Consider the following 18,746-nt stretch of genomic DNA (forward strand, 5'->3'; position numbering starts at 1 on the left):
AATATTTTGAAAAGACTTGCTTCTGTTATATTATCCGAGTTAAGTTTGCACCAGGTTAGACTAGCTCTAACGTAGCTAACGTTAACGTTACTCACCTGGCCAACCCTCCACTCATTCTCCTCACACCAAGCATTAATAACTATTTGAGTGCCATGGCTCCCCTCTCTCATGCCTGACCGGTTAATTTGATGGTTTCCCACTTCCTCAGTCGTTCTCCAAATAGCCATAATACAGTAAGAATCTAGCAGAGTATGGGTTGCGAGTTCCTCTTGTGACGTCATCATCACCCAGTAACTGAAAAAACACGCTACCTTCGAAGAAACCCCAATAAATGTTATTTTAACACATTTTAAGACAGAAATAATTAAATATATACATATAGAGGCACTTTAATTTACACATCAATTGGCTGTGGTGGTTAACCTGCAACTTACACTTTAATATGTTTTTCTTTTTTGTGCCCTCTTCTTTTTTTTTCTTCTCTCTTTTTCTTTTTTTAAAACTATTGTTGAATAGATTTAAATTTCTTTCACATTTCATACTTTTAATGTATACTGAACCATAATTTATCTTTTGTTTTTGAAAGATTGTTTATATTTCTTGTATCGTCTTGTTCTGTTTGTTAATATTGCAATAAAAAAAAAAAAACTTTATCTAAACATCTCTACATAATCGCCAGACTCGCGCGTCCTCCATGTCTGTAGTTTTTTAGCACTTTTCACTCGTGTTTGTAGTTCTAACCGAATCCTCGGCCAACGCGCGATCTGCACTTCGGATTCTGACCGGAAATAGTAGACCATCCGGGTATCTTTGAAACCAACATACTACGATCTGGGATGTACTAATTCTATTTTCTGAGACTATTTAGGGCGGATAGTACCGAATTGGGACGCAGTGTCGAGTCTTCTGAGGTGAGGAGAGCAGTTCACGGTATTTCTCATATTTACACAACCATCACACACACTTTAACGTTATACAGTTTGATCAAGCGACAGGCTCATTTCTGTATTGTTTTCATCGATCACAGCGATACTTGTGCGTCTTTTCTGGCGTCTTCCTTCTGAAATTAACATTTAGTGCAGCAGCAGCGAGCATGAGGAGAATATGTTGAGTTCATTCAGACCTGAGCGAGTTTGTGTTCGTTTGTGTGATTGTCTCGATGTTTGGAGTGAGAACTGTTACTGAATGTCGAGTCAAGAGGTAAAGTTTGAGATCATCATTACTTTTGAGCCTATAAGTCAAGTCAAGTCAACTTTATTTATATAGCGCTTTTCACAATACAGATTGTATCAAAGCAGCTTCACAGCATTAAATAAAATAGTACATCAGTGTTTGTTTCTAGTGTAAAACGTCCACGTTTGGTAATGCTGATCAATAGTAGGCTATTGTTGATTGATTAATTAAATTAGGCCAAGTATCCCCAACTGAGCAAGCCAAAGGCAACATAATGAGCCACGTGAGACATTAAATCAACTCTTAGGCTACATGTTAATAAATGAATAGCGTTTTACTCTTGAACAATATTACTTTGTGATGCTCTTTAGTTTTAAATGTTTTATGATCATTGTTAGTTTCAGCGCATAATATTTTAATGCTCTAAGTACTTGATTAATGTCAAAATCAAACTATATTTAGATTAATGTGGACATATTATGCTGCTATATTATTTCTCTGTAGTGGTTGATTAAGATGAGTGTCTTTAGTGGTTGTTTTTGTGTTATTGATGTTTTATCCATGTCATATTGTGAGAAATTACAATATTGTCTTCCAATATAGCAGTTTTAGAGGCTTTTGTCATGTATCCTGACTCAAATAATGTGTTTCTAACAGCAAACACTCAGAATAAAGTGAGATGATCTGCTGATGATCCTGAATGGCTTGTTGAATGAGTGTTGATAGTCTGAGGCTCATCAATATTAACAGATCTGCTGAAAACACTCTTTATTTCATGACAATAGGCCTTTATCACAACACAATAGAACGCCGGAAGTAGCCGCGAAGCAGTGTACAGCGTCTTCCGGTTATTGCAATCACCATGGCTGCATGTTAATTATCACTGGACTACTTCGCTCTCGAGTCTCCCAAAAGTTTCATTTTTTTTGTTGAATGGTTTAATTAAATTGTTATAACCAATTGTTTAAAATGTAATGATTTAAGCAAAAATTTCTTCAAAGGTTAAACCAAACTTTTATTTTGACGGGTTGCCGTGTAGACCTTTGAGTCTCTCTGTGTTTTATGATATGATAGTTTCTCTCAAATAAGGCTAAAATGCTGCTGAAGTGACTCTCAGAGCGGCTGTGTTGATGAAGTGCATTAATGTTAATACGTAAGGCTGAAAAAAATCGCGAGCGTCATGCGTGCCTCAGTGTGTGTGTGGTAAATGAAACGCGTCGGTGCCATTCATTCACAGAGACACGCAGAACATGCACGATTCCTATTTAAATAGTCTTTATGCGGTTTAATATTGACAGACACTGGTCTATATCGCGATTTTATTTAAGTTTACTGACCTACTTTTCATCTAAATGTGTAAGTAACACCGGAAGTGCGAGTACACTGCTTGGCGATTTCGAACGTTCCGAAACCAGGAAATGAGATAAAGGCCTATAGTTCCTGTTTTCACCTCATTTATTATGCTGATGTCTTCAGATCTCCTGTAAATTGTCACTTAAAGCTCATTTCATTGGTGTCAGCAGACTGAGGGGATTTGTTGGCTACTATATGCACGTTTGTTTCTGTTTTTTATGATTTTAACTGTTTTTCTTACCATTATTTATATTTGGAAGAATTTAAATTCTATTAATTTCTGTATTTTAATGAAGAAGCAGAATAATGTTAGGATTAGCAATACAAATAGTAGATGGATGTCTAATAGATAGACAGACATACATTCTTAGAAGTGTCTATTCTTTTTTTTTTTGAAAACACATGATTGATATTTTGGATTTTGGCTGATCAGCTCCTCCCACGCTGGAATTCATCATCAGAAAAGCTCCTCCCACAGCAATCACATCATTACTGAAGCTCCTCCCACAGTAATTCCCCAATAAATGCTGTAAATTCCCATCAGCTGAGGATTTGATTTGTTTCAGTGAAGATGAGCATCAGGAAGAGCTGAAATCTGCAGAGACTGAGTTTATTAAAGAGGACAGAGAGAACATGAGTGATCCAGAACCCTGCAGAATGAAACACACTGAAGATCCTGAAGAACAAAGAGGTTGGTGTTTATTCTTCATTCATTCATGATGCTGAAGAACATTCATGTTAGAAACATTCAAGCACTTCAGCACATTTAGATAAACAGTTCAACTATGAAATGGTACAGAATGTTCTGGGCAGGGCTCCAGACTAACTTTTATTACTGACAAATTCTTTAATAATAAATAGACAACGTAAAGATTTTACACTGTGCAGTTTTATTTTAAAGGAACACGCCGACTTTTTGTGACTTTAGCTTATTCTCTGTATCCCCCAGAGTTAGTTAAAGGAATACTCCACCGTCTTTTCATATTAAACTATGTTATTCCCTTAACTAAGACGAGTTGATACATACCTCTCTCGTCTCAGTGCGTGCACTAAATCGCTCTGACGCGCGGCAAAACTTTGTTCACTCAGTTCATTCAATATGGGCCAAGCAGAGAAGCTCCCAAACACCTCCACGTTTTCCCTATTTAAATACAGTTACTCGCTTAGTGTAACTCGACCTAGGATGGTGACACAAAACAAAACGTTGCGCTTTTATAAGCATGTAAAATGGATAACTATATTGTATGGCGGAATACCATAGCAAGTGCTTGTAAGCACTTCGACTTGGCGGAGTAATATCTTCACTAGAGGGAGCGGGGGCCGGTGAGAGGATTTTTCACGAGTGAAGATATTACTGCGCCAAGTCGAAGTGCTTACAAGCACTTGCTATGGTATTCCGCCATACAATATAGTTATCCATTTTACACGCTTTGAAAAGCGCAACGTTTTGATTTGTGTCACCGTCCTAGGTCGAGTTACACTAAGCGAGTAACTGTATTTAAATAGGGAAAACATGGAGGTGTTTGGGAGCTTCTCTGCTTGGCCCATATTGAATGAACTGAGTGAACAAAGTTTCGCCGCGCGCCAGAGCGATTGAGTGCACGCACTGAGACGAGAGAGGTATGTATCAACTCGTCTTAGTTAAGGGAATAACATAGTTTAATATGAAAAGACGGTGGAGTATTCCTTTAAGTCCATACATACCCTTCTCATCTCCGTGTGTGCCGTAACTCACTCACATTTTGTGCCGTCTGACGCACCCACCATTAGCCCAGCTTAGCACAAATTTGGGATAAAATTCTTGAAAATGGTTGAAATTGTAACTGTATTTCTTTCACAACAAATACCTATCTGACTGAATAGTTTGTTCATTAAATGAAGAAATAAAATGTAGCCCTTCAGATACAGAGCGATTAGCCACGCTGGTCTGAGCAAAAGTAGTCTTCACTCACATCTCACCCATTTTCGAAGGGGATTATAAACGTTTCTTCCTTGGTTCGCTTTTAATTAGGCCTATTAATATGCTTTGCTGTGGTGAAGTATAACGCTAGGACAGATAGCCTACTTTTTTCCTTGCGTCAAATTCTTTTTAACACAGTTTGTGCTTGTTATTAGACATGCGGCGCGTCAAGTTTATTTGTAAAGCGCGCTTCACAAGCAGGTGATTTAGTTTCGCTTTCTCTGGCAGCGCAATATCAAACATAACCTAAATGTCTTGCCCTTGTGGAAGATAAAATTCGCTCTTCATACCTTTTACAACAAGTAGCCTAGAAAACATGAAGATATCAGAAAAGAGATCGGTGGTCTCTTTCCCGCTTGTGTCCCACATCCCTCTCAAAGCGCAGAGCAGTAGGCTGTTTCACGTGTCTTTTTTTTTTATATAGATTTAACTTTATTATATTATTTAATTTGCCAATATTTACTGATATTTATTTCAATGCTTTACAGGCTTTAGTGTGTTGTTTCTTTGGAATTGGTTAAATAAACACTTTTTGCTCAAATAAACACAAATTTTTTTATTTGTGTTTATAAAACACGCACCACCGCCGGAAGTTGGTCCATTACCACCGCGGTGGTAAAAAAAAACTCGCACCGTTACAGCCCTATAACCTGAAAGTAAAACAGATAATTTTACAATTAAATATTGCAATATTTGGACATTAAAGGTTGTGTAGGTAAGAATTGTCTAAAGATTTTTTTTTCAAATTGGCTTAAACTGTCTTTATATACCAATACATAATTAAAATGTAAGTACTTTGGAAAAGAGAGTATAAAAATTGAGTGACTATAGTGTATTTAATCTTCAAAAAACACAGCTCATTAATTCCTACCGGGACGAAACAAGTGATTGGCTTGCGCAACTGTCATTCTCCGTCGCCATGACTACCGCCGCTATTACTGGCTCTGCCCACCTGCGTGCAGTCGCGCACCCGTTTTTAGGTGGGAGTGAATGGAATTAATGAGCTGTGTTTATTGAAGATAAAATACATTAGAGTCATTAATTATGTATCGGTAGATAGAGACAGTTTAAACAAATTTGAATAAAAGTTTTTTTAGACAATTCTGACCTACCCTACCTTTAATATAATAAAGTATTATTCATAGGCATTATCTACTTAGTGATACATTTTGAAAAATAAAACTTGTGATTTGCTTAAATATCTGTTTACGAAACACAATTTTGGCTGTTTATAATATTGACTATGTATGGTATGTAATTTACGGTGGTGTAAGGTGCTGGAAAAAGCTTTAAAATGGACCTTGAAAGTGCTTGAAAAGTGCTTGAATTTGACCTTGGAAAAGGTGTACGCTACTTCCTGCAGACGCTACTTCCTCTTCCGCAAAAAGAATGGCGGTCTGAGACCCATTCTAGATCTCAGACACCTGAACAAAGCGCTTATGACGCGTCTGTTCAGGATGTTGACAACCAAACAAATTCTCGCGCATATTGGCCCGGGAGTTTTTTCTCAGTAGATCTGAAAGATGCCTATTTTCACATCCAGATAGCGCCCCATCACAGACCATTCCTGAGGTTTGCATTCGAAGGGCAGGCTTATCAGTACACAGTACTAGCATTCGGCCTGTCTTTAGCGCCCTGTACCTGATGGACGCGGCGCTCTTCCCCTTGAGACAGTGGGGAGTGCGAATGTTAAACTACCTTGATGATTGGCTCATCGTAGCCCAATCGGTGGAGCTATTAATAACTCACAGAGCCTGGCTCCTCAACCACTTAGAATGCCTGGGCCTCAGGATAAATTTCTCAAAAAGCACACTATCTTCCAGCCGGAACATATCCTTCCCGGGTATAGAAATAGACTCGGTACGCATGAGAGCACGCCTTACCGAAGCGCGCACGCTTTCTATTCGGTGCCTGGCGACATTTTCAGGGCGGCCGCCCGCGTTCCCCTCAAGAGATTCCAGAAGATGCTGGGTCTCATGGCTTCAGCCTCACCAGTACTCCAACTAGGACTGCTGCGAATGCGTCCTGTTCAGTGCTGGCTAAAACCACGGGTCCAAGCTCACGCAATCTCTGATTTGTAAGTGATCTGGTCACTTACAAATCAGAGCGAGTCACTACTGCATCAGATCCCTGACCCCCTGGAAAGCAACCAACTGGTATCAGTCTGGCGTGAGATTTGGTGTGATCTTGAGGAGAAAAGCAATCTTGACAGATGCCTCCAGCTCAGGCTGGGGGGCCCTTTAGGAGGGCAGGCCCGCCTGTGGTCAGACCCAGAGAAAATGCCTACACATAAACTGTCTAGAGATGAAGGCAGTAGTCTTAGCCTTAAAAGCCTTTCTCCCATACTTAAGATACCACCACGTCCTGGTCCGGATGGACAACAGGGCAGTGGTGTTGTACATAAACCTCCAGGATGGTCTCAGGTCACACAACCTGCACAGCATGGCAGAGATTTTTTTTCTCTGGTCCCAGCACAACCTGTGCTTGCTGAGGGTGGCGCATGTGCGAGGCGTTCTGAACCAGGGTGCGGATATGTTATCCAGACGCATTGTTTTTCCAGGGAATGTTCTCCTCCCCCACAAACGGTTCAGCTGCTGTGGGGATGTCTTCTGCAGGGCGCCTCAGGATCTCTTCGCCTCAGAAGACAACGCTCACTGCCAAATGTTTTTTACAAATAACAGTGAAAGCCCACCCACGACTGGCCGAGCCGCCCTCTGTACATGTTCCCGCTTGTCACGATGTGTCCCCCCCCCCCCCCCGGAGAACCCAGTTATGGTACCCAGAGCTGATAAAGCTGCTGAAACAACCCCATGGCCATTTCCGAAGAGGAAAGACCTCACACAGGCGAACGGGAACATTTCGCACCCACATCCCAACTTATGGGCCCTCCACGCATGGCCCCTCAACAGGTACCCGGGTATCTCCCGGATAGGGTGCTGCAAACCATTTCGAAAGTTAGAGCGCCCTCAACAAAGGCGTCTGTACGCTCGGAAATCGGCAGTGTTTTCTAGCTGGTGTGCTACACTAAACGTAGACCCTCGTTCATTTTAAGTACCGAGTGTGCTCGCATTTTTACAAGAGCTCCTGGATCACTCAGTCGCACCCCCTCCACACTCAAAGTCTATGTGGCAGCCAGAACAGCGTTTCACGCACCAGTAGCCGACAAACCACTGGGAAGGAACAACCTCATTGTCCGTTTTCTCAAGGGCACTAGGAGGTTAAACCCTCTGTTCCCCCCGTCTGTGCCTATCTGGGACCTCTCTAAAGTTCTGGAGGCCATGAAGGCTCCCCCTTCGAGCCGCTTCGGACTGTGGACCTGAATTTTCTCTCGCTCAAAACTGCTTTTCTGCTGGCACTCGCCTCAGTCAAGTGAGTGGGTGATCTAGAAGCGCTATATATGAATTCATCCTGCCTGGAATTTGGGCCAAACGACTCCAAGGTCGTCCTTAAACCGAGGCACGGTTATGTTCCTAAAGTACTCTCCATTCAGAGCACAGGTTATTTCCCTGAAGGCTCTCTCCTCGCCAGATGATGAGATTGATGTGTATTTACTCTGCCTCGTAAGGGCTCTCAGGAGATTTATCTGGAGCGTTCTGCCTCATTTAGGCAGTCAGAGAAGCTCCTTGTATACTTTGGCGGCTGCACTAAAGCTTTAGCCGTCACAAAGCAGAGACTGTCGTGCTGGATAGCGGATGCTATCGTGCTAGCTTATAAGTCCAAAGGCCTTCTTTGCCCCTTGGGCGTCAGAGCTCACTGCACGAGAGGCATGGCCTCTTCGTGGGCCTAGTCCAGTGGAATACCCATTGAGGACATTTGTTCGGCGGCTGGCTGGGCCTCGCCGTCCACCTTTGTGAAGCTTTGGAGGTAACTTGGAGGTACCAGGCAAAGGTTGTCTCAGTGTAAGTGTTAAGCACCCCCCTCCCCCCCCAAAAAAGTCTTAGGGCTCATACATACCCGGCTCTGGCCTTCAACTGGTTACTATGTATCCCTTATGACCATGAACTACGGTTCCTAGTTATCCAGTATATGTAGCCCGTCTAGAACTCGCTTATATTAGGATCATGCTTCCCTTGTGGTTCATTCATATGCCTTGGGTTATGGTAGGGCGAAGTTAGCACGCACAGTGTTTTGAATGGGGTTCCCATAGCGTAAGCTAGCCTTATGCAATACGAGAGACCTCTCGAAAGGGAACTACTTGGTTAATAACGTAACCTTAGTTTAGGCCTGTCACGATAACAAATTTTGCTGGACGATAAATTGTCCAAGAAATTATCGCGATAAACGATAATATTGTCGTTCTGAGACCATTTTCATTTAATATAATTATAATGGCATAATAATGCAGGTACACCTTTTCAACGATCTATAAACTTTTATTTCTAAAGAATATTAAACATTGAAAACGGAAAACATTTTAAATATCCAAAAAAATGAACAAAACAACCAAAAACAATGAAAGCAATGGACTCTTAGTGTCTGTTAACAAAATAAATGTCTGTTAATATATAAAATGAAACAAAATTGCACTTCAAAAAATATTAAACATTAGACATTATTAAATGGTGATACATTCCATAACAGGCAAAACTGACAGTTAGGACCTTTGTAAACAAATAAAAAAAAGCCTCAACAAGCCATATCGCACAATTTTGCACTGTTACTTTGTCCTCCTGTTACTTTGTCAAGTGATTGTGTACTGTCGGGAAGACGGAGACGCACTTTATTGCGTGTGTATGCTACGCACTGAAAATACTTGGTTAGGATTAGGGGTGAGGAGTGCGTGCGTATTACACGCCATAAAGAGCGTATCATATGCACGCAAAAACTATTTTTGGCGTATAAATGGCACGAGAAATAACATTCGTGGTATAGATATGCATTTTCATGTGATCGGGCTCGCTGTCGCAACTCACAACTAGCATCTTCTCTCTCTCCCGGCAGTAGCCGCAAACAGTCCCGCCTGCGCTTTCCCACACAAAGACCATGTGACTGACAAGGGCCGCGCCGCCGCCTCCCCACACAAAGACCATGCAACTGACAACAAGAGGGTTCACTCCTCCTATACGCTAAAGAACCGAGAGTGGTCATCCAGTCTCTTTGGTAGAGAGAGAGAGAGACGAGGAAAACAAACAAGCATGCAAATGGAATTATCGCGGCCGGAAAAATTATCGAGCTCATTTTTTTTATCGTGCGATTAATCGACTTATCGACTATCGCGACAGGCCTACCTTAGTTCCTTGAGGTGAGGGAACAAGTATTGCGTAACCCGCCGTGCTGCTGTGCTAGGATCAGGAGATCGCTTCATTCGTTTAAAACCTGGAGCACCTAGGCGAGGCACGGCAATATATAGCCTCTGACCACGCCCATCTGGCGGGCTCTGACACGCCAGGCTTCCTGATTGGTTCTGGCGTCAAAGCCACTTGCCATAGGTTCGTGAAGTTGCCGCAGCACAGCCCGCGACTGGCAAGTTTGGGGCGCTGTGCTGTCTATGATTGGTCCGAAATAATAAACGGTCTAATAAACGGAAGCATAAATGAGTAGCGCATTTTCATTCCACTTTTTTTTTTTTTTTCGCTGCTCAGCAACGCTATGGTCGCACCAGCGCGACCTAAATGAATATTTGGACACACCGGCAGGAAAAATGGTCGCAAAAATGCGACCAATTGGTCACAATCTGGAGCCCTGCTGGGTTTGTTTTTTGTTTTTTCAACAAATGGTCAGTAGAGGAAGGTTTGAGAATTTTATATTGATTGTCAACATCAGATCAAGCTAAATACTATTAACTTTTATTTTACATAATCAGTAAACACCAAGTTACTAATAAAGTTGCATTTGTCAAATATCATATGTTGTTCATAGTTATAGAGATTCTTCTTGGAGTAACTTTGGTAACAGGGTTGATGAATACAGTCAGTGCTACAGTTTGTGTAAAATCTGAGACAAAGGATTGAGATTATTTTCTTGTCCTCCCATCATGCAGTAGAAAGAGCCCAGGTGATGTCACTTCCTGGGTGTCACAGTTCTAAGAAATGCTCTGTTTTTAAAAGGAAAATCATGTCAAAAGAAACAGGATTGAGTGAAACATGTTAAACGCTTGTGTTATTTCTCACAGGGTAATTCACTTGAGCTTGTGTTTCTGGTGTCCCACTTTCACATGCGCATGAATGGAAGTCAGTGCAAGGAAAAGTCTAGCTTGAACGTCCATTAATAATTAACGGTTTTAGTCAAATAAATATCAATCTCAAAGCTGGTGTCAAAATATGGCAGTATTGTATATTTTAATGTTAATATCATGTTAGATAATTGTGTCATTTACCAAATATATGTAATAGTTCTTGCTAAAGAAACATGGGATTCGTGCCTATAATGTTTTAAAAGATTCTAGAAAACACAGGATGAGATGGAGACTCCCTGTGCGAGCACATGCAAGTTACTGGTGGACTTGTCGGTGAATGGTGGATGGTAGATTTGTGAATGGTGGATGGTAGATTCGCGAGAAGAATTGGATTTACGGGACGCATCATCAGTAGTGTTCCTCTGGGTCATGGGGTGTTTCGGCCTTTGACACTATACACCCTCTCCAGAGGCGGCCAGCTCTAGGTTGATCAAACCTCAGCTTGCGTCCCGAGTCCAATTAGCCATGAGAGTCACCTTGTTGTCGATTGGACATCTCAGGGGACTGTGCATGGCAGAGCCGTCCTGTTCCCTGAGTCAAGCCAAAGCCGACTTATCTCCTGGCACACTACTTGGGGGCCCAGCTGGGGTCGTTCCTCTTCAGCCAGAGCCACTGGATGCTTCTTTCTGCTGCCTCTGATGCAGCTTTAATGGCTGTGCGCTGGTTCTGGCCCTTAATTCCCAGGTCCCTCATCAGTTTTGTGGTGGATGTTCCCACAAGCCCTCTACACCCAACCTCCACTGGGCGGACTTCCGCGTTCCAGCCACAATGTTTTGCTTCGGCGGCTAGGTCGGCATACTGCAGGTGCTTCCTCTCATATGCCTCCTCCATGGAATCCTCCCAGGGTACGGTGAAAAATAATAATTGGAAGATAAATGTTCCTCATTTTTGGAAAGTTTCAAAAATAATATTTTATAACCGTTGTCTACTTTCTACTATTACATCAGGGCTCACTTGCATGTCCTTTCACTTTATATTTCTCTCTTTGAATTATTTTGATGTACTGAAAATCAAATTAATAATTTTCTCTTTTGATTTCAGACCTGATGGAAGTGAAGGAAGAGAGTGAAGAACTGAGTGAAGTGAAGGAGGAGAGTGAAGAACTGAGTGAAGTGAAGGAGGAGAGTGAAGAACTGAGTGAAGTGAAGGAGGAGAGTGAAGAACTGAGTGAAGTGAAGGAGGAGAGTGAAGAACTGAGTGAAGTGAAGGAGGAACATCATGTCAATCCTGAAGGAAAACCTTTGAGTAGCTCAGAGACTAAAAATATTTTTTTAAAGAAAAGAAGAGCCAAGAAATCTTTCACCTGCACTCAGTGTGGAAAGAGTTTCACAAGCAAACAAAGTCTTGATGTTCACATGAGAGTTCACACTGGAGAGAAGCCGTTCACATGTGATCAGTGTGGGAAGAGTTTCACATGCAAATCTAATATTGATGCGCATAGGAGAGTTCACACCGGAGTGAAGCCGTTCTCATGTGATCAGTGCGGCAAAACATTTCTTAGTGCATCACACCTGAAGACACACCTGACAGTTCATATGAAGGAGAAGCCGCATTCATGTTCTGTGTGTGGAAAGACTTTTTCATTGCGGCAATATTTACATAAACATGAGAAAACTCACACTGGTGTGAGAGAGTACATGTGCTTTGAGTGTGAGAAGACTTTTATTAGAGCAGACTGTTTAAAACGGCACCAGAAAATTCACACTGGAGAAAAACCTTACAAGTGTTCACACTGTGACAAGAGATTCAGTCACTTATCATCTCTGAAAACACATGAGATGAACCACACTGGAGAAAAACCTTACAAGTGTTCACACTGTGACAAGAGATTCAGTGACTCATCATCTCTGAAAACACATGAAAATACACACACTGGAGAGAAACCTTACAAGTGTTCACACTGTGACAAGAGATTCAGTTGGTCATCATCTCTAAAAAGACATGAAAATACACAAACTGGAGAGAAACATTACAAGTGTTCACACTGTGACAAGAGATTCAGTTGGTCAGCACATCTAAAAAGACATGAAAATACACACACTGGAGAGAAACCTTACAAGTGTTCACACTGTGACAAGAGATTCAGTCAGTCATCATCTCTGAAAAGACATGAGAGGATCCACAGCAGAGAGAAGCCGCACACGTGTGATCAGTGCGGGAAGAGTTTCTCTATTAAAACTCAGCTGAATCTACACATGAAGATCCATGCAGTGGAGAAACCACATCACCTCAATCTGAGATCACGGTAAGTAGTTTATTTTCATGTGCTTAGCAACATAGTCTCTTCTGTGCAAGTTAGACACACATCACCCCAGAGATGGGACCAAGTCACACATGTGCAAGTCTCAAGTAAGTCCCAAGTCTTAACCTTCAAGTCTCAAGTAAGTCCCAAGTCTTAACCTTCAAGTCTCAAGTAAGTCTCAAGTCTTAACCTTCAAGTCTCAAGTAAGTCCCAAGTCTTAACCTTCAAGTCTCAAGTACGTCCCAAGTCTTAACCTTCAAGTCTCAAGTACGTCCCAAGTCTTAACCTTCAAGTCTCAAGTAAGTCCCAAGTCTTAACATTCAAGTCTCAAGTACGTCCCAAGTCTTAACCTTCAAGTCTCAAGTAAGTCCCAAGTCTTAACCTTCAAGTCTCAAGTAAGTCCCAAGTCTTAACCTTCAAGTCTCAAGTAAGTCCCAAGTCTTAACCTTCAAGTCTCAAGTAAGTCCCAAGTCTTAACCTTCAAGTCTCAAGTAAGTCCCAAGTCTTAACCTTCAAGTCTCAAGTAAGTCCCAAGTCTTAACCTTCAAGTCTCAAGTAAGTCCCAAGTATTTTTTTCTTGGGCAAGTCAAGTCACAGGCTATGGCAAGTCAAGTTAAGTCATGTCCTGTAGTAAGTCAAGTCCAAGTCAAGTCCCCTTATTATTGTAATTTTACCTGCAGAATCTGATCTTAATAAAGTGAAAAGACAAGACAAGAAGAAAGCCTTAAAGGGTTACTTCAGGATTTAGCATTAAGCTTTGTATTCGAAAATACTACAGGTTTTCTACTAATTACCATGCTTTCCACCCTCATATCCCCCTGAGACAAGAGATTTATGTATTTTTTGTCTGGAAAAAATCCTCCGATGACGCAAAAATCGTCATTTTGCGTCATCTGAGGATTTTCTGGCCAGAGGCTAAAGACTACAGCCAGTAGATGGCGTTGTTCCGCATGTTTTCAGCCCGCCCATACAGGGTGGGATCTCACTCAGAATGTACACAGTATCAGCCGTCTTTCTTTGGAAGCTAAGCTAGCAGGCTCTTGTTCTGTGGAGAAAGCTGAGTAAGTAACCATCCTCCTTTTCCCGGACTTGTCCGGCGGGCAAGATCGTTCAAAATGTCCGGGATTCAGCTTTTGCTTTCTGCGGTCGCCATTCATTGTTTACATGCACACCTTTCAATCTAACTGAACTCATTCCGATTGGTGAATTTGAATGTAGTGTTTACATGAACGCTAAACAAGTGATCGGTTGATGTGCGTTTTACCATTGCTAAGAAAAATTCCCGCTCCTCCGTGAGAGATGCGAGACCCGGCGGGTCTCAGTAATGACGCCACCGGCCTCGCGCTGTTCTCCCGCGGCTGTCAGCCTCGTCCTGCTCGCCACAGTAAACATGATGAATGAATGGCGACTGTAGAACGCAAGAGCCGAATCCCGGACATTTTGGACGATCTCTAAATCCCTCGCAAACTCATCACGTAGGCTAGCTTTGTTGTTTACAACTGCACACTCTTACCGGTAGGCGTGGCCTCCTAAGGCAGCGAAGCAAGTGCATTCTGGGAGTTGTTGTCTTTCATCCACATAAGCCAAAAATAAATTTTCTGGCTTTTCTCAGTCTAGAAAGCTCCAAATTCAAAAATTTCTTCACATTTCTTCTACTTAAATGACCTTTTTTAAATACACATTCATCTTCCCAGAGGTGAAGTATCCATTTAAGTTTTCAAAAAGCATTAGACATGTGACCCACTATTCTGCTTCATAAGTACCATGTTGACAATATGACATGATGTGGTTTAATGTAGCCTAAACAATGATTACCAAATTTCTCTCTCATTGCTCCTCATAACCACTGAAAACGGTCAAAAATCGAACCAAAAGTCAAATTATTATGGATTATTATGGAAATACACATACCTGTATTTACATCCTGTTTTCGGTCAAAGCCCATAGTAATCGATTGTCGAGTTCACGCGCATTGGTTTAGTACCTATGATCATGCGCGTGAACTCGACAATTGATTACTATGGACTTTGACCGAAAACAGGATGTAAATGCAGGTATGAGCGCTGACTAAATAAATATCATTTTTATCCATATCTTTCACATCTACTGCAGTCAGATTGACCCGCGTTCACTCCGAAGGAATCACTCACATGACCTGTGCACTTGTAATGACACATCAAGGATGTTAAGAGGCTAAAAGCAGGTTTAAAACTTGCCCCATTGAAGTCAACAGGGTGCAAATTTTAAAAAGAGGATAACAAGTGTGTAGGCAACACCGATTTTTGTCGTTGTTCTCTGTACTGACAGCACTCCAAATGTACAAAAAAATGAGCTCAATGTTAAAATTGACCGGAGTTCTCCTTTAACAATGAGTGCTTTTGAAGTAAGCGATCGAATATTCAGCAACCCAAGCTTTAGCATTTGCTCATCTGTATTATAGCTGTTTTTTATTTGTTGAGCATCAATTACATTTTTAACCTTAGATGGGTTTAAACGTTTTTTGGATTTCCTAATTCGGGGAACAGACACACTCTATATGATGATATCTAGGTGAAAGAGGCTCTATGTGATAGGATTTATCTGACCTTGGTGACGAGAGGCCGCTAGCAGACGGTCGGTTAAGCCAGTCTGACTGCATCCTGACCTGAGCCCCAGATTGTCATGTTTGAGCTCTAAGACTATGTGCCATATTACTACAGAGAAGAGCAGCACCATCCCAGGAGGGATGAATACCATCTCTTTTCAACAGGTCAGGTCTGCCCCAAAAACTTAATCTGCATTGCTATTTGTACTCGTGAATACGCAGGCCACAAGAAGTAATTTTTTTTTTTTTAATCACACGCTAGCTGGCAACACAGGATTCCATTCATTATGCTAAGCTAAGCTAGCGGTAGCTCTGCCAAACTAAAACAATGCATGCACTGAGACAAAGATGCGTTTGCCCACCTCTCTTAATGTAGGAAATGTTTGTTTTAAATAAACGGAGGAGTGTTCCTTTAAAAGTGTATTATAACAGTATATAAACTTCCTTATGTGTGATTTTAAAGAAGCAGCTTACAAATAAATCACTTTTAACCTTAAATATTAGAATGATGTACCAACTGGATATGGTTTACTTTACAGCATTAGTTGAGAGAGATTTTTTTCTTATGTACTGTACCTGATAGGCCCCAACTTAATCAATATGGAATCAGATTGTGTCAAATGTTTTTTTTTTTTTTTTTTTTTTTTTTCCACAGGCCTTCACAGGGGAGAGACTAGTGGACACTTCAGGACTGCGGTGTCGTCGCGTCCAGGCGCAGGTCCTTCATCAGATCTGGATCCCACGGGCTGTGGTAAACCTCGGGATAAACAGAGAGACTAATATAAGCATAGACACCATTCTTCTCATGATGTAACGAGTACATCAGGATTGGGATATTAAAATGTACAACTGCAGGCTTCAGTTTTGGATATTGAAAAATTAACATCCTCATTTTTAAATATTTCCAGGACTACTTTCTTTTGTGGAGTAAACTTGGTGCCAGGAACATTAATGAAACCTTATTGTAAAGCCTTTCTCTGCTCTGTGTAGTAATGTTGTTGCGTGATCGAGTTCGGCTCACGAGTAAACCGCTGTCTAGTATTGCTCAGAGCGGATAAACTGTTTGCGCAGCTCAGACGAGTAGCGTGGTTAAAAAGGCCACAAAATGTGACCAAGTCTCAGTCTAGAGCCCTGTATAGTGCTGTATTTCTGCTTGTCTGTGTTCCCCTGTCTTGTCATTCCTGCACCACTCTATATGAAAACAGAGGAATGTTGAGAGAGAGAGAGAGTTGATTTACTCCACTAGAATGACACTGAATCTCATGATGAAGCTCCTCCACACAGCGAGACGTGACGAGACGATCAGATGAGACTGAAATAACAGGATCACTCAGTGTTTCAGGATCTGATGGATCTGCTATCACACGCCCGTCCTGAACACACCAAACACAAGAAGATCAAGTGTGCGCGTGTGTGTATAATGGTGTAGTTTGAGGACAGAAACACACACACACACACCTCTGAATACCAGCTCTGATCACAGTCGGGAATATTGGTTTGATTCAGTATATTAGACTGAAGTCTGTATTCAAACCCGCCGTCAGTCTGAATCTCTGCACATGTTTTATTGAGTCTGTTCATGTTTCAGTGCTGAAAACAGGAGAGAAATGTTTTAAAGAACCAAATGACTGCAGTTTATTAATATTGTTTTAGTAGAACAAACATTTAACTGTGGGAAAATATGTAGTGATGTGCATTTTACCAGTGAAAATTACCCCTTAAAATATGAAGTTTTCAACAAATAACCTTAATTTCGATCTTTTCCTCTCAGGAAGCATCACATTTCAGAAGAAACTCATATAAATTGTAACAAAACGATGACATGCAGAAATGACATTATTTGAATATGTAGGACACAAGAGGGCGCTGTTGTCACTAATGAAATAATGAAAGTGAAAGTAAATGACATTACTGCAAAATCTGGGAAAACATTAATAATAAAAAAAATGTAAAGACAAACTCGTATTTGTGTTACAAATTAGTCAAATTATTCAAAACTAAATATTCATAATGAATAGTCTAGTCTAAAAGATTTTTAATTGGGCAACAAATGTAGCCAAATAGATACAGAAGAACAAAATACTAGTTTGCTTTATCTTATAGAATCTTATGTTTTATTGCACAAAAATATCAAAGTATAAATGGCCGATGCAGAGAATAAAGTGCAGAGTTATAACTTTACTAAAACTGTATAACTTTATGCCTGTCGTGTCGTTGTTTGGATAGGCTGAATTGATTATGACAGTTGAGAGTTCATGTGACTGTGAAAATAAATCCAGCGTCAGTCACTGAGATCTGAGTGAAACACTGTTTTTTTTTTTTTGTGGATTTTAGGACACGGATGAGCTCGAACGAGATGAGAGCGGCATATTCTCACAGTGAGATCAGCTCCATCCGAGGCAGGATAATTGAATTCCCAGGGTTGCCTAATGGTTTTATGTCATAGAGCTTCCTCCCGCTAATGTCTTTACTCCACTCGTGCTGCCATTGTTGTGTCAGTGTTTCAGTAATGATGCTACGGCACTCCAGTCTGTCAAATAGCACCTCCACCTCCACATTTCCCCTAACTAAACTTGCCCTAGCAGCCTCATTCCCCTCCCACATGTGCTGGAACCCACACTACACCCCCGCCTCTCTAATCTATAAACACTTGTTAAGATCTCCTTGTTGTTAAATCTAACCTAGCCCCTCCTCTTTCTCCCCCTATCGCCATCAAGCCAGATAGCGAGTCAGAACAAATGATGGCTTTCTCCACCCCACCTTCTTCCACCCGCCTCAGAGCCCATATGATTGCTACCAGTTCAGCTGTAAAGACTGAAAGACCATCAGGCAGTCTATGACACTGTCTAACATGGAAATGAGGAACATATAAATCAAAGCCCACTTTCTTACTCTCAGGGTCTCTAGATCCATCTTCATAAATATCTATGTAGCTATTCCATAAATTCCTAAGATGCTCCTGTACATAGTCAGCAACATTTCCTACACTTCCTTCCTTTATTAAATTTTTTAATAGATATATCTACATCAGCCTCAGGCAGTAACCAATGAGGGATAGATGGCCAGTAGACAGAAGGAAACCATTTTCCTTTCATTAAGCTTAAGCTCCTCTGCGTATGTCTTAACACAATGTAAAACACTGAATCTATTAAGTCTACTCTCACCCTTCCTAAACTCCCAACTCTCTGCTAACAAAGAAAGCGTTGAGAGCGTCACAAAGGTTGGGCAGTTCTTCACTTCAATATCCACTGCAAATATC

The 18,746-nt window shown here is 41.3% G+C and overlaps 1 protein-coding gene across 1 annotated transcript; it reads left to right on the top strand.

Annotated features, from left to right (window-relative positions):
• The first annotated feature begins 864 nt into the window (after positions 1 to 864).
• Positions 865 to 17,778, top strand: LOC308700558 (uncharacterized protein). Its single transcript, XM_081382204.1, has 4 exons — positions 865 to 911; positions 3,093 to 3,217; positions 11,703 to 12,906; positions 16,143 to 17,778. The coding sequence occupies exons 2-4, from the start codon at positions 3,160 to 3,162 to the stop codon at positions 16,162 to 16,164; spliced, it is 1,284 nt and encodes a 427-aa protein (XP_081238330.1). The 5' UTR covers positions 865 to 911; positions 3,093 to 3,159; the 3' UTR covers positions 16,165 to 17,778.
• Positions 17,779 to 18,746: the final 968 nt, after the last annotated feature.

Source organism: Scardinius erythrophthalmus (genome assembly GCF_964197995.2).
Source record: "Scardinius erythrophthalmus genome assembly, chromosome: 1".
Taxonomy (NCBI): Eukaryota; Metazoa; Chordata; class Actinopteri; order Cypriniformes; family Leuciscidae; genus Scardinius; species Scardinius erythrophthalmus.

Excerpts from the sequence above, each read along its gene's own strand:
- LOC308700558 (XM_081382204.1), top strand. The coding sequence starts at position 3,160 with ATGAGTGATCCAGAACCCTGCAGAATGAAACACACTGAAGATCCTGAA. Across the intron at positions 3,218-11,702 it reads AGATCCTGAAGAACAAAGAG|ACCTGATGGAAGTGAAGGAA; the intron begins GTTGGTGTTTAT and ends TTTTGATTTCAG. Across the intron at positions 12,907-16,142 it reads CACCTCAATCTGAGATCACG|GCCTTCACAGGGGAGAGACT; the intron begins GTAAGTAGTTTA and ends TTTTTTCCACAG.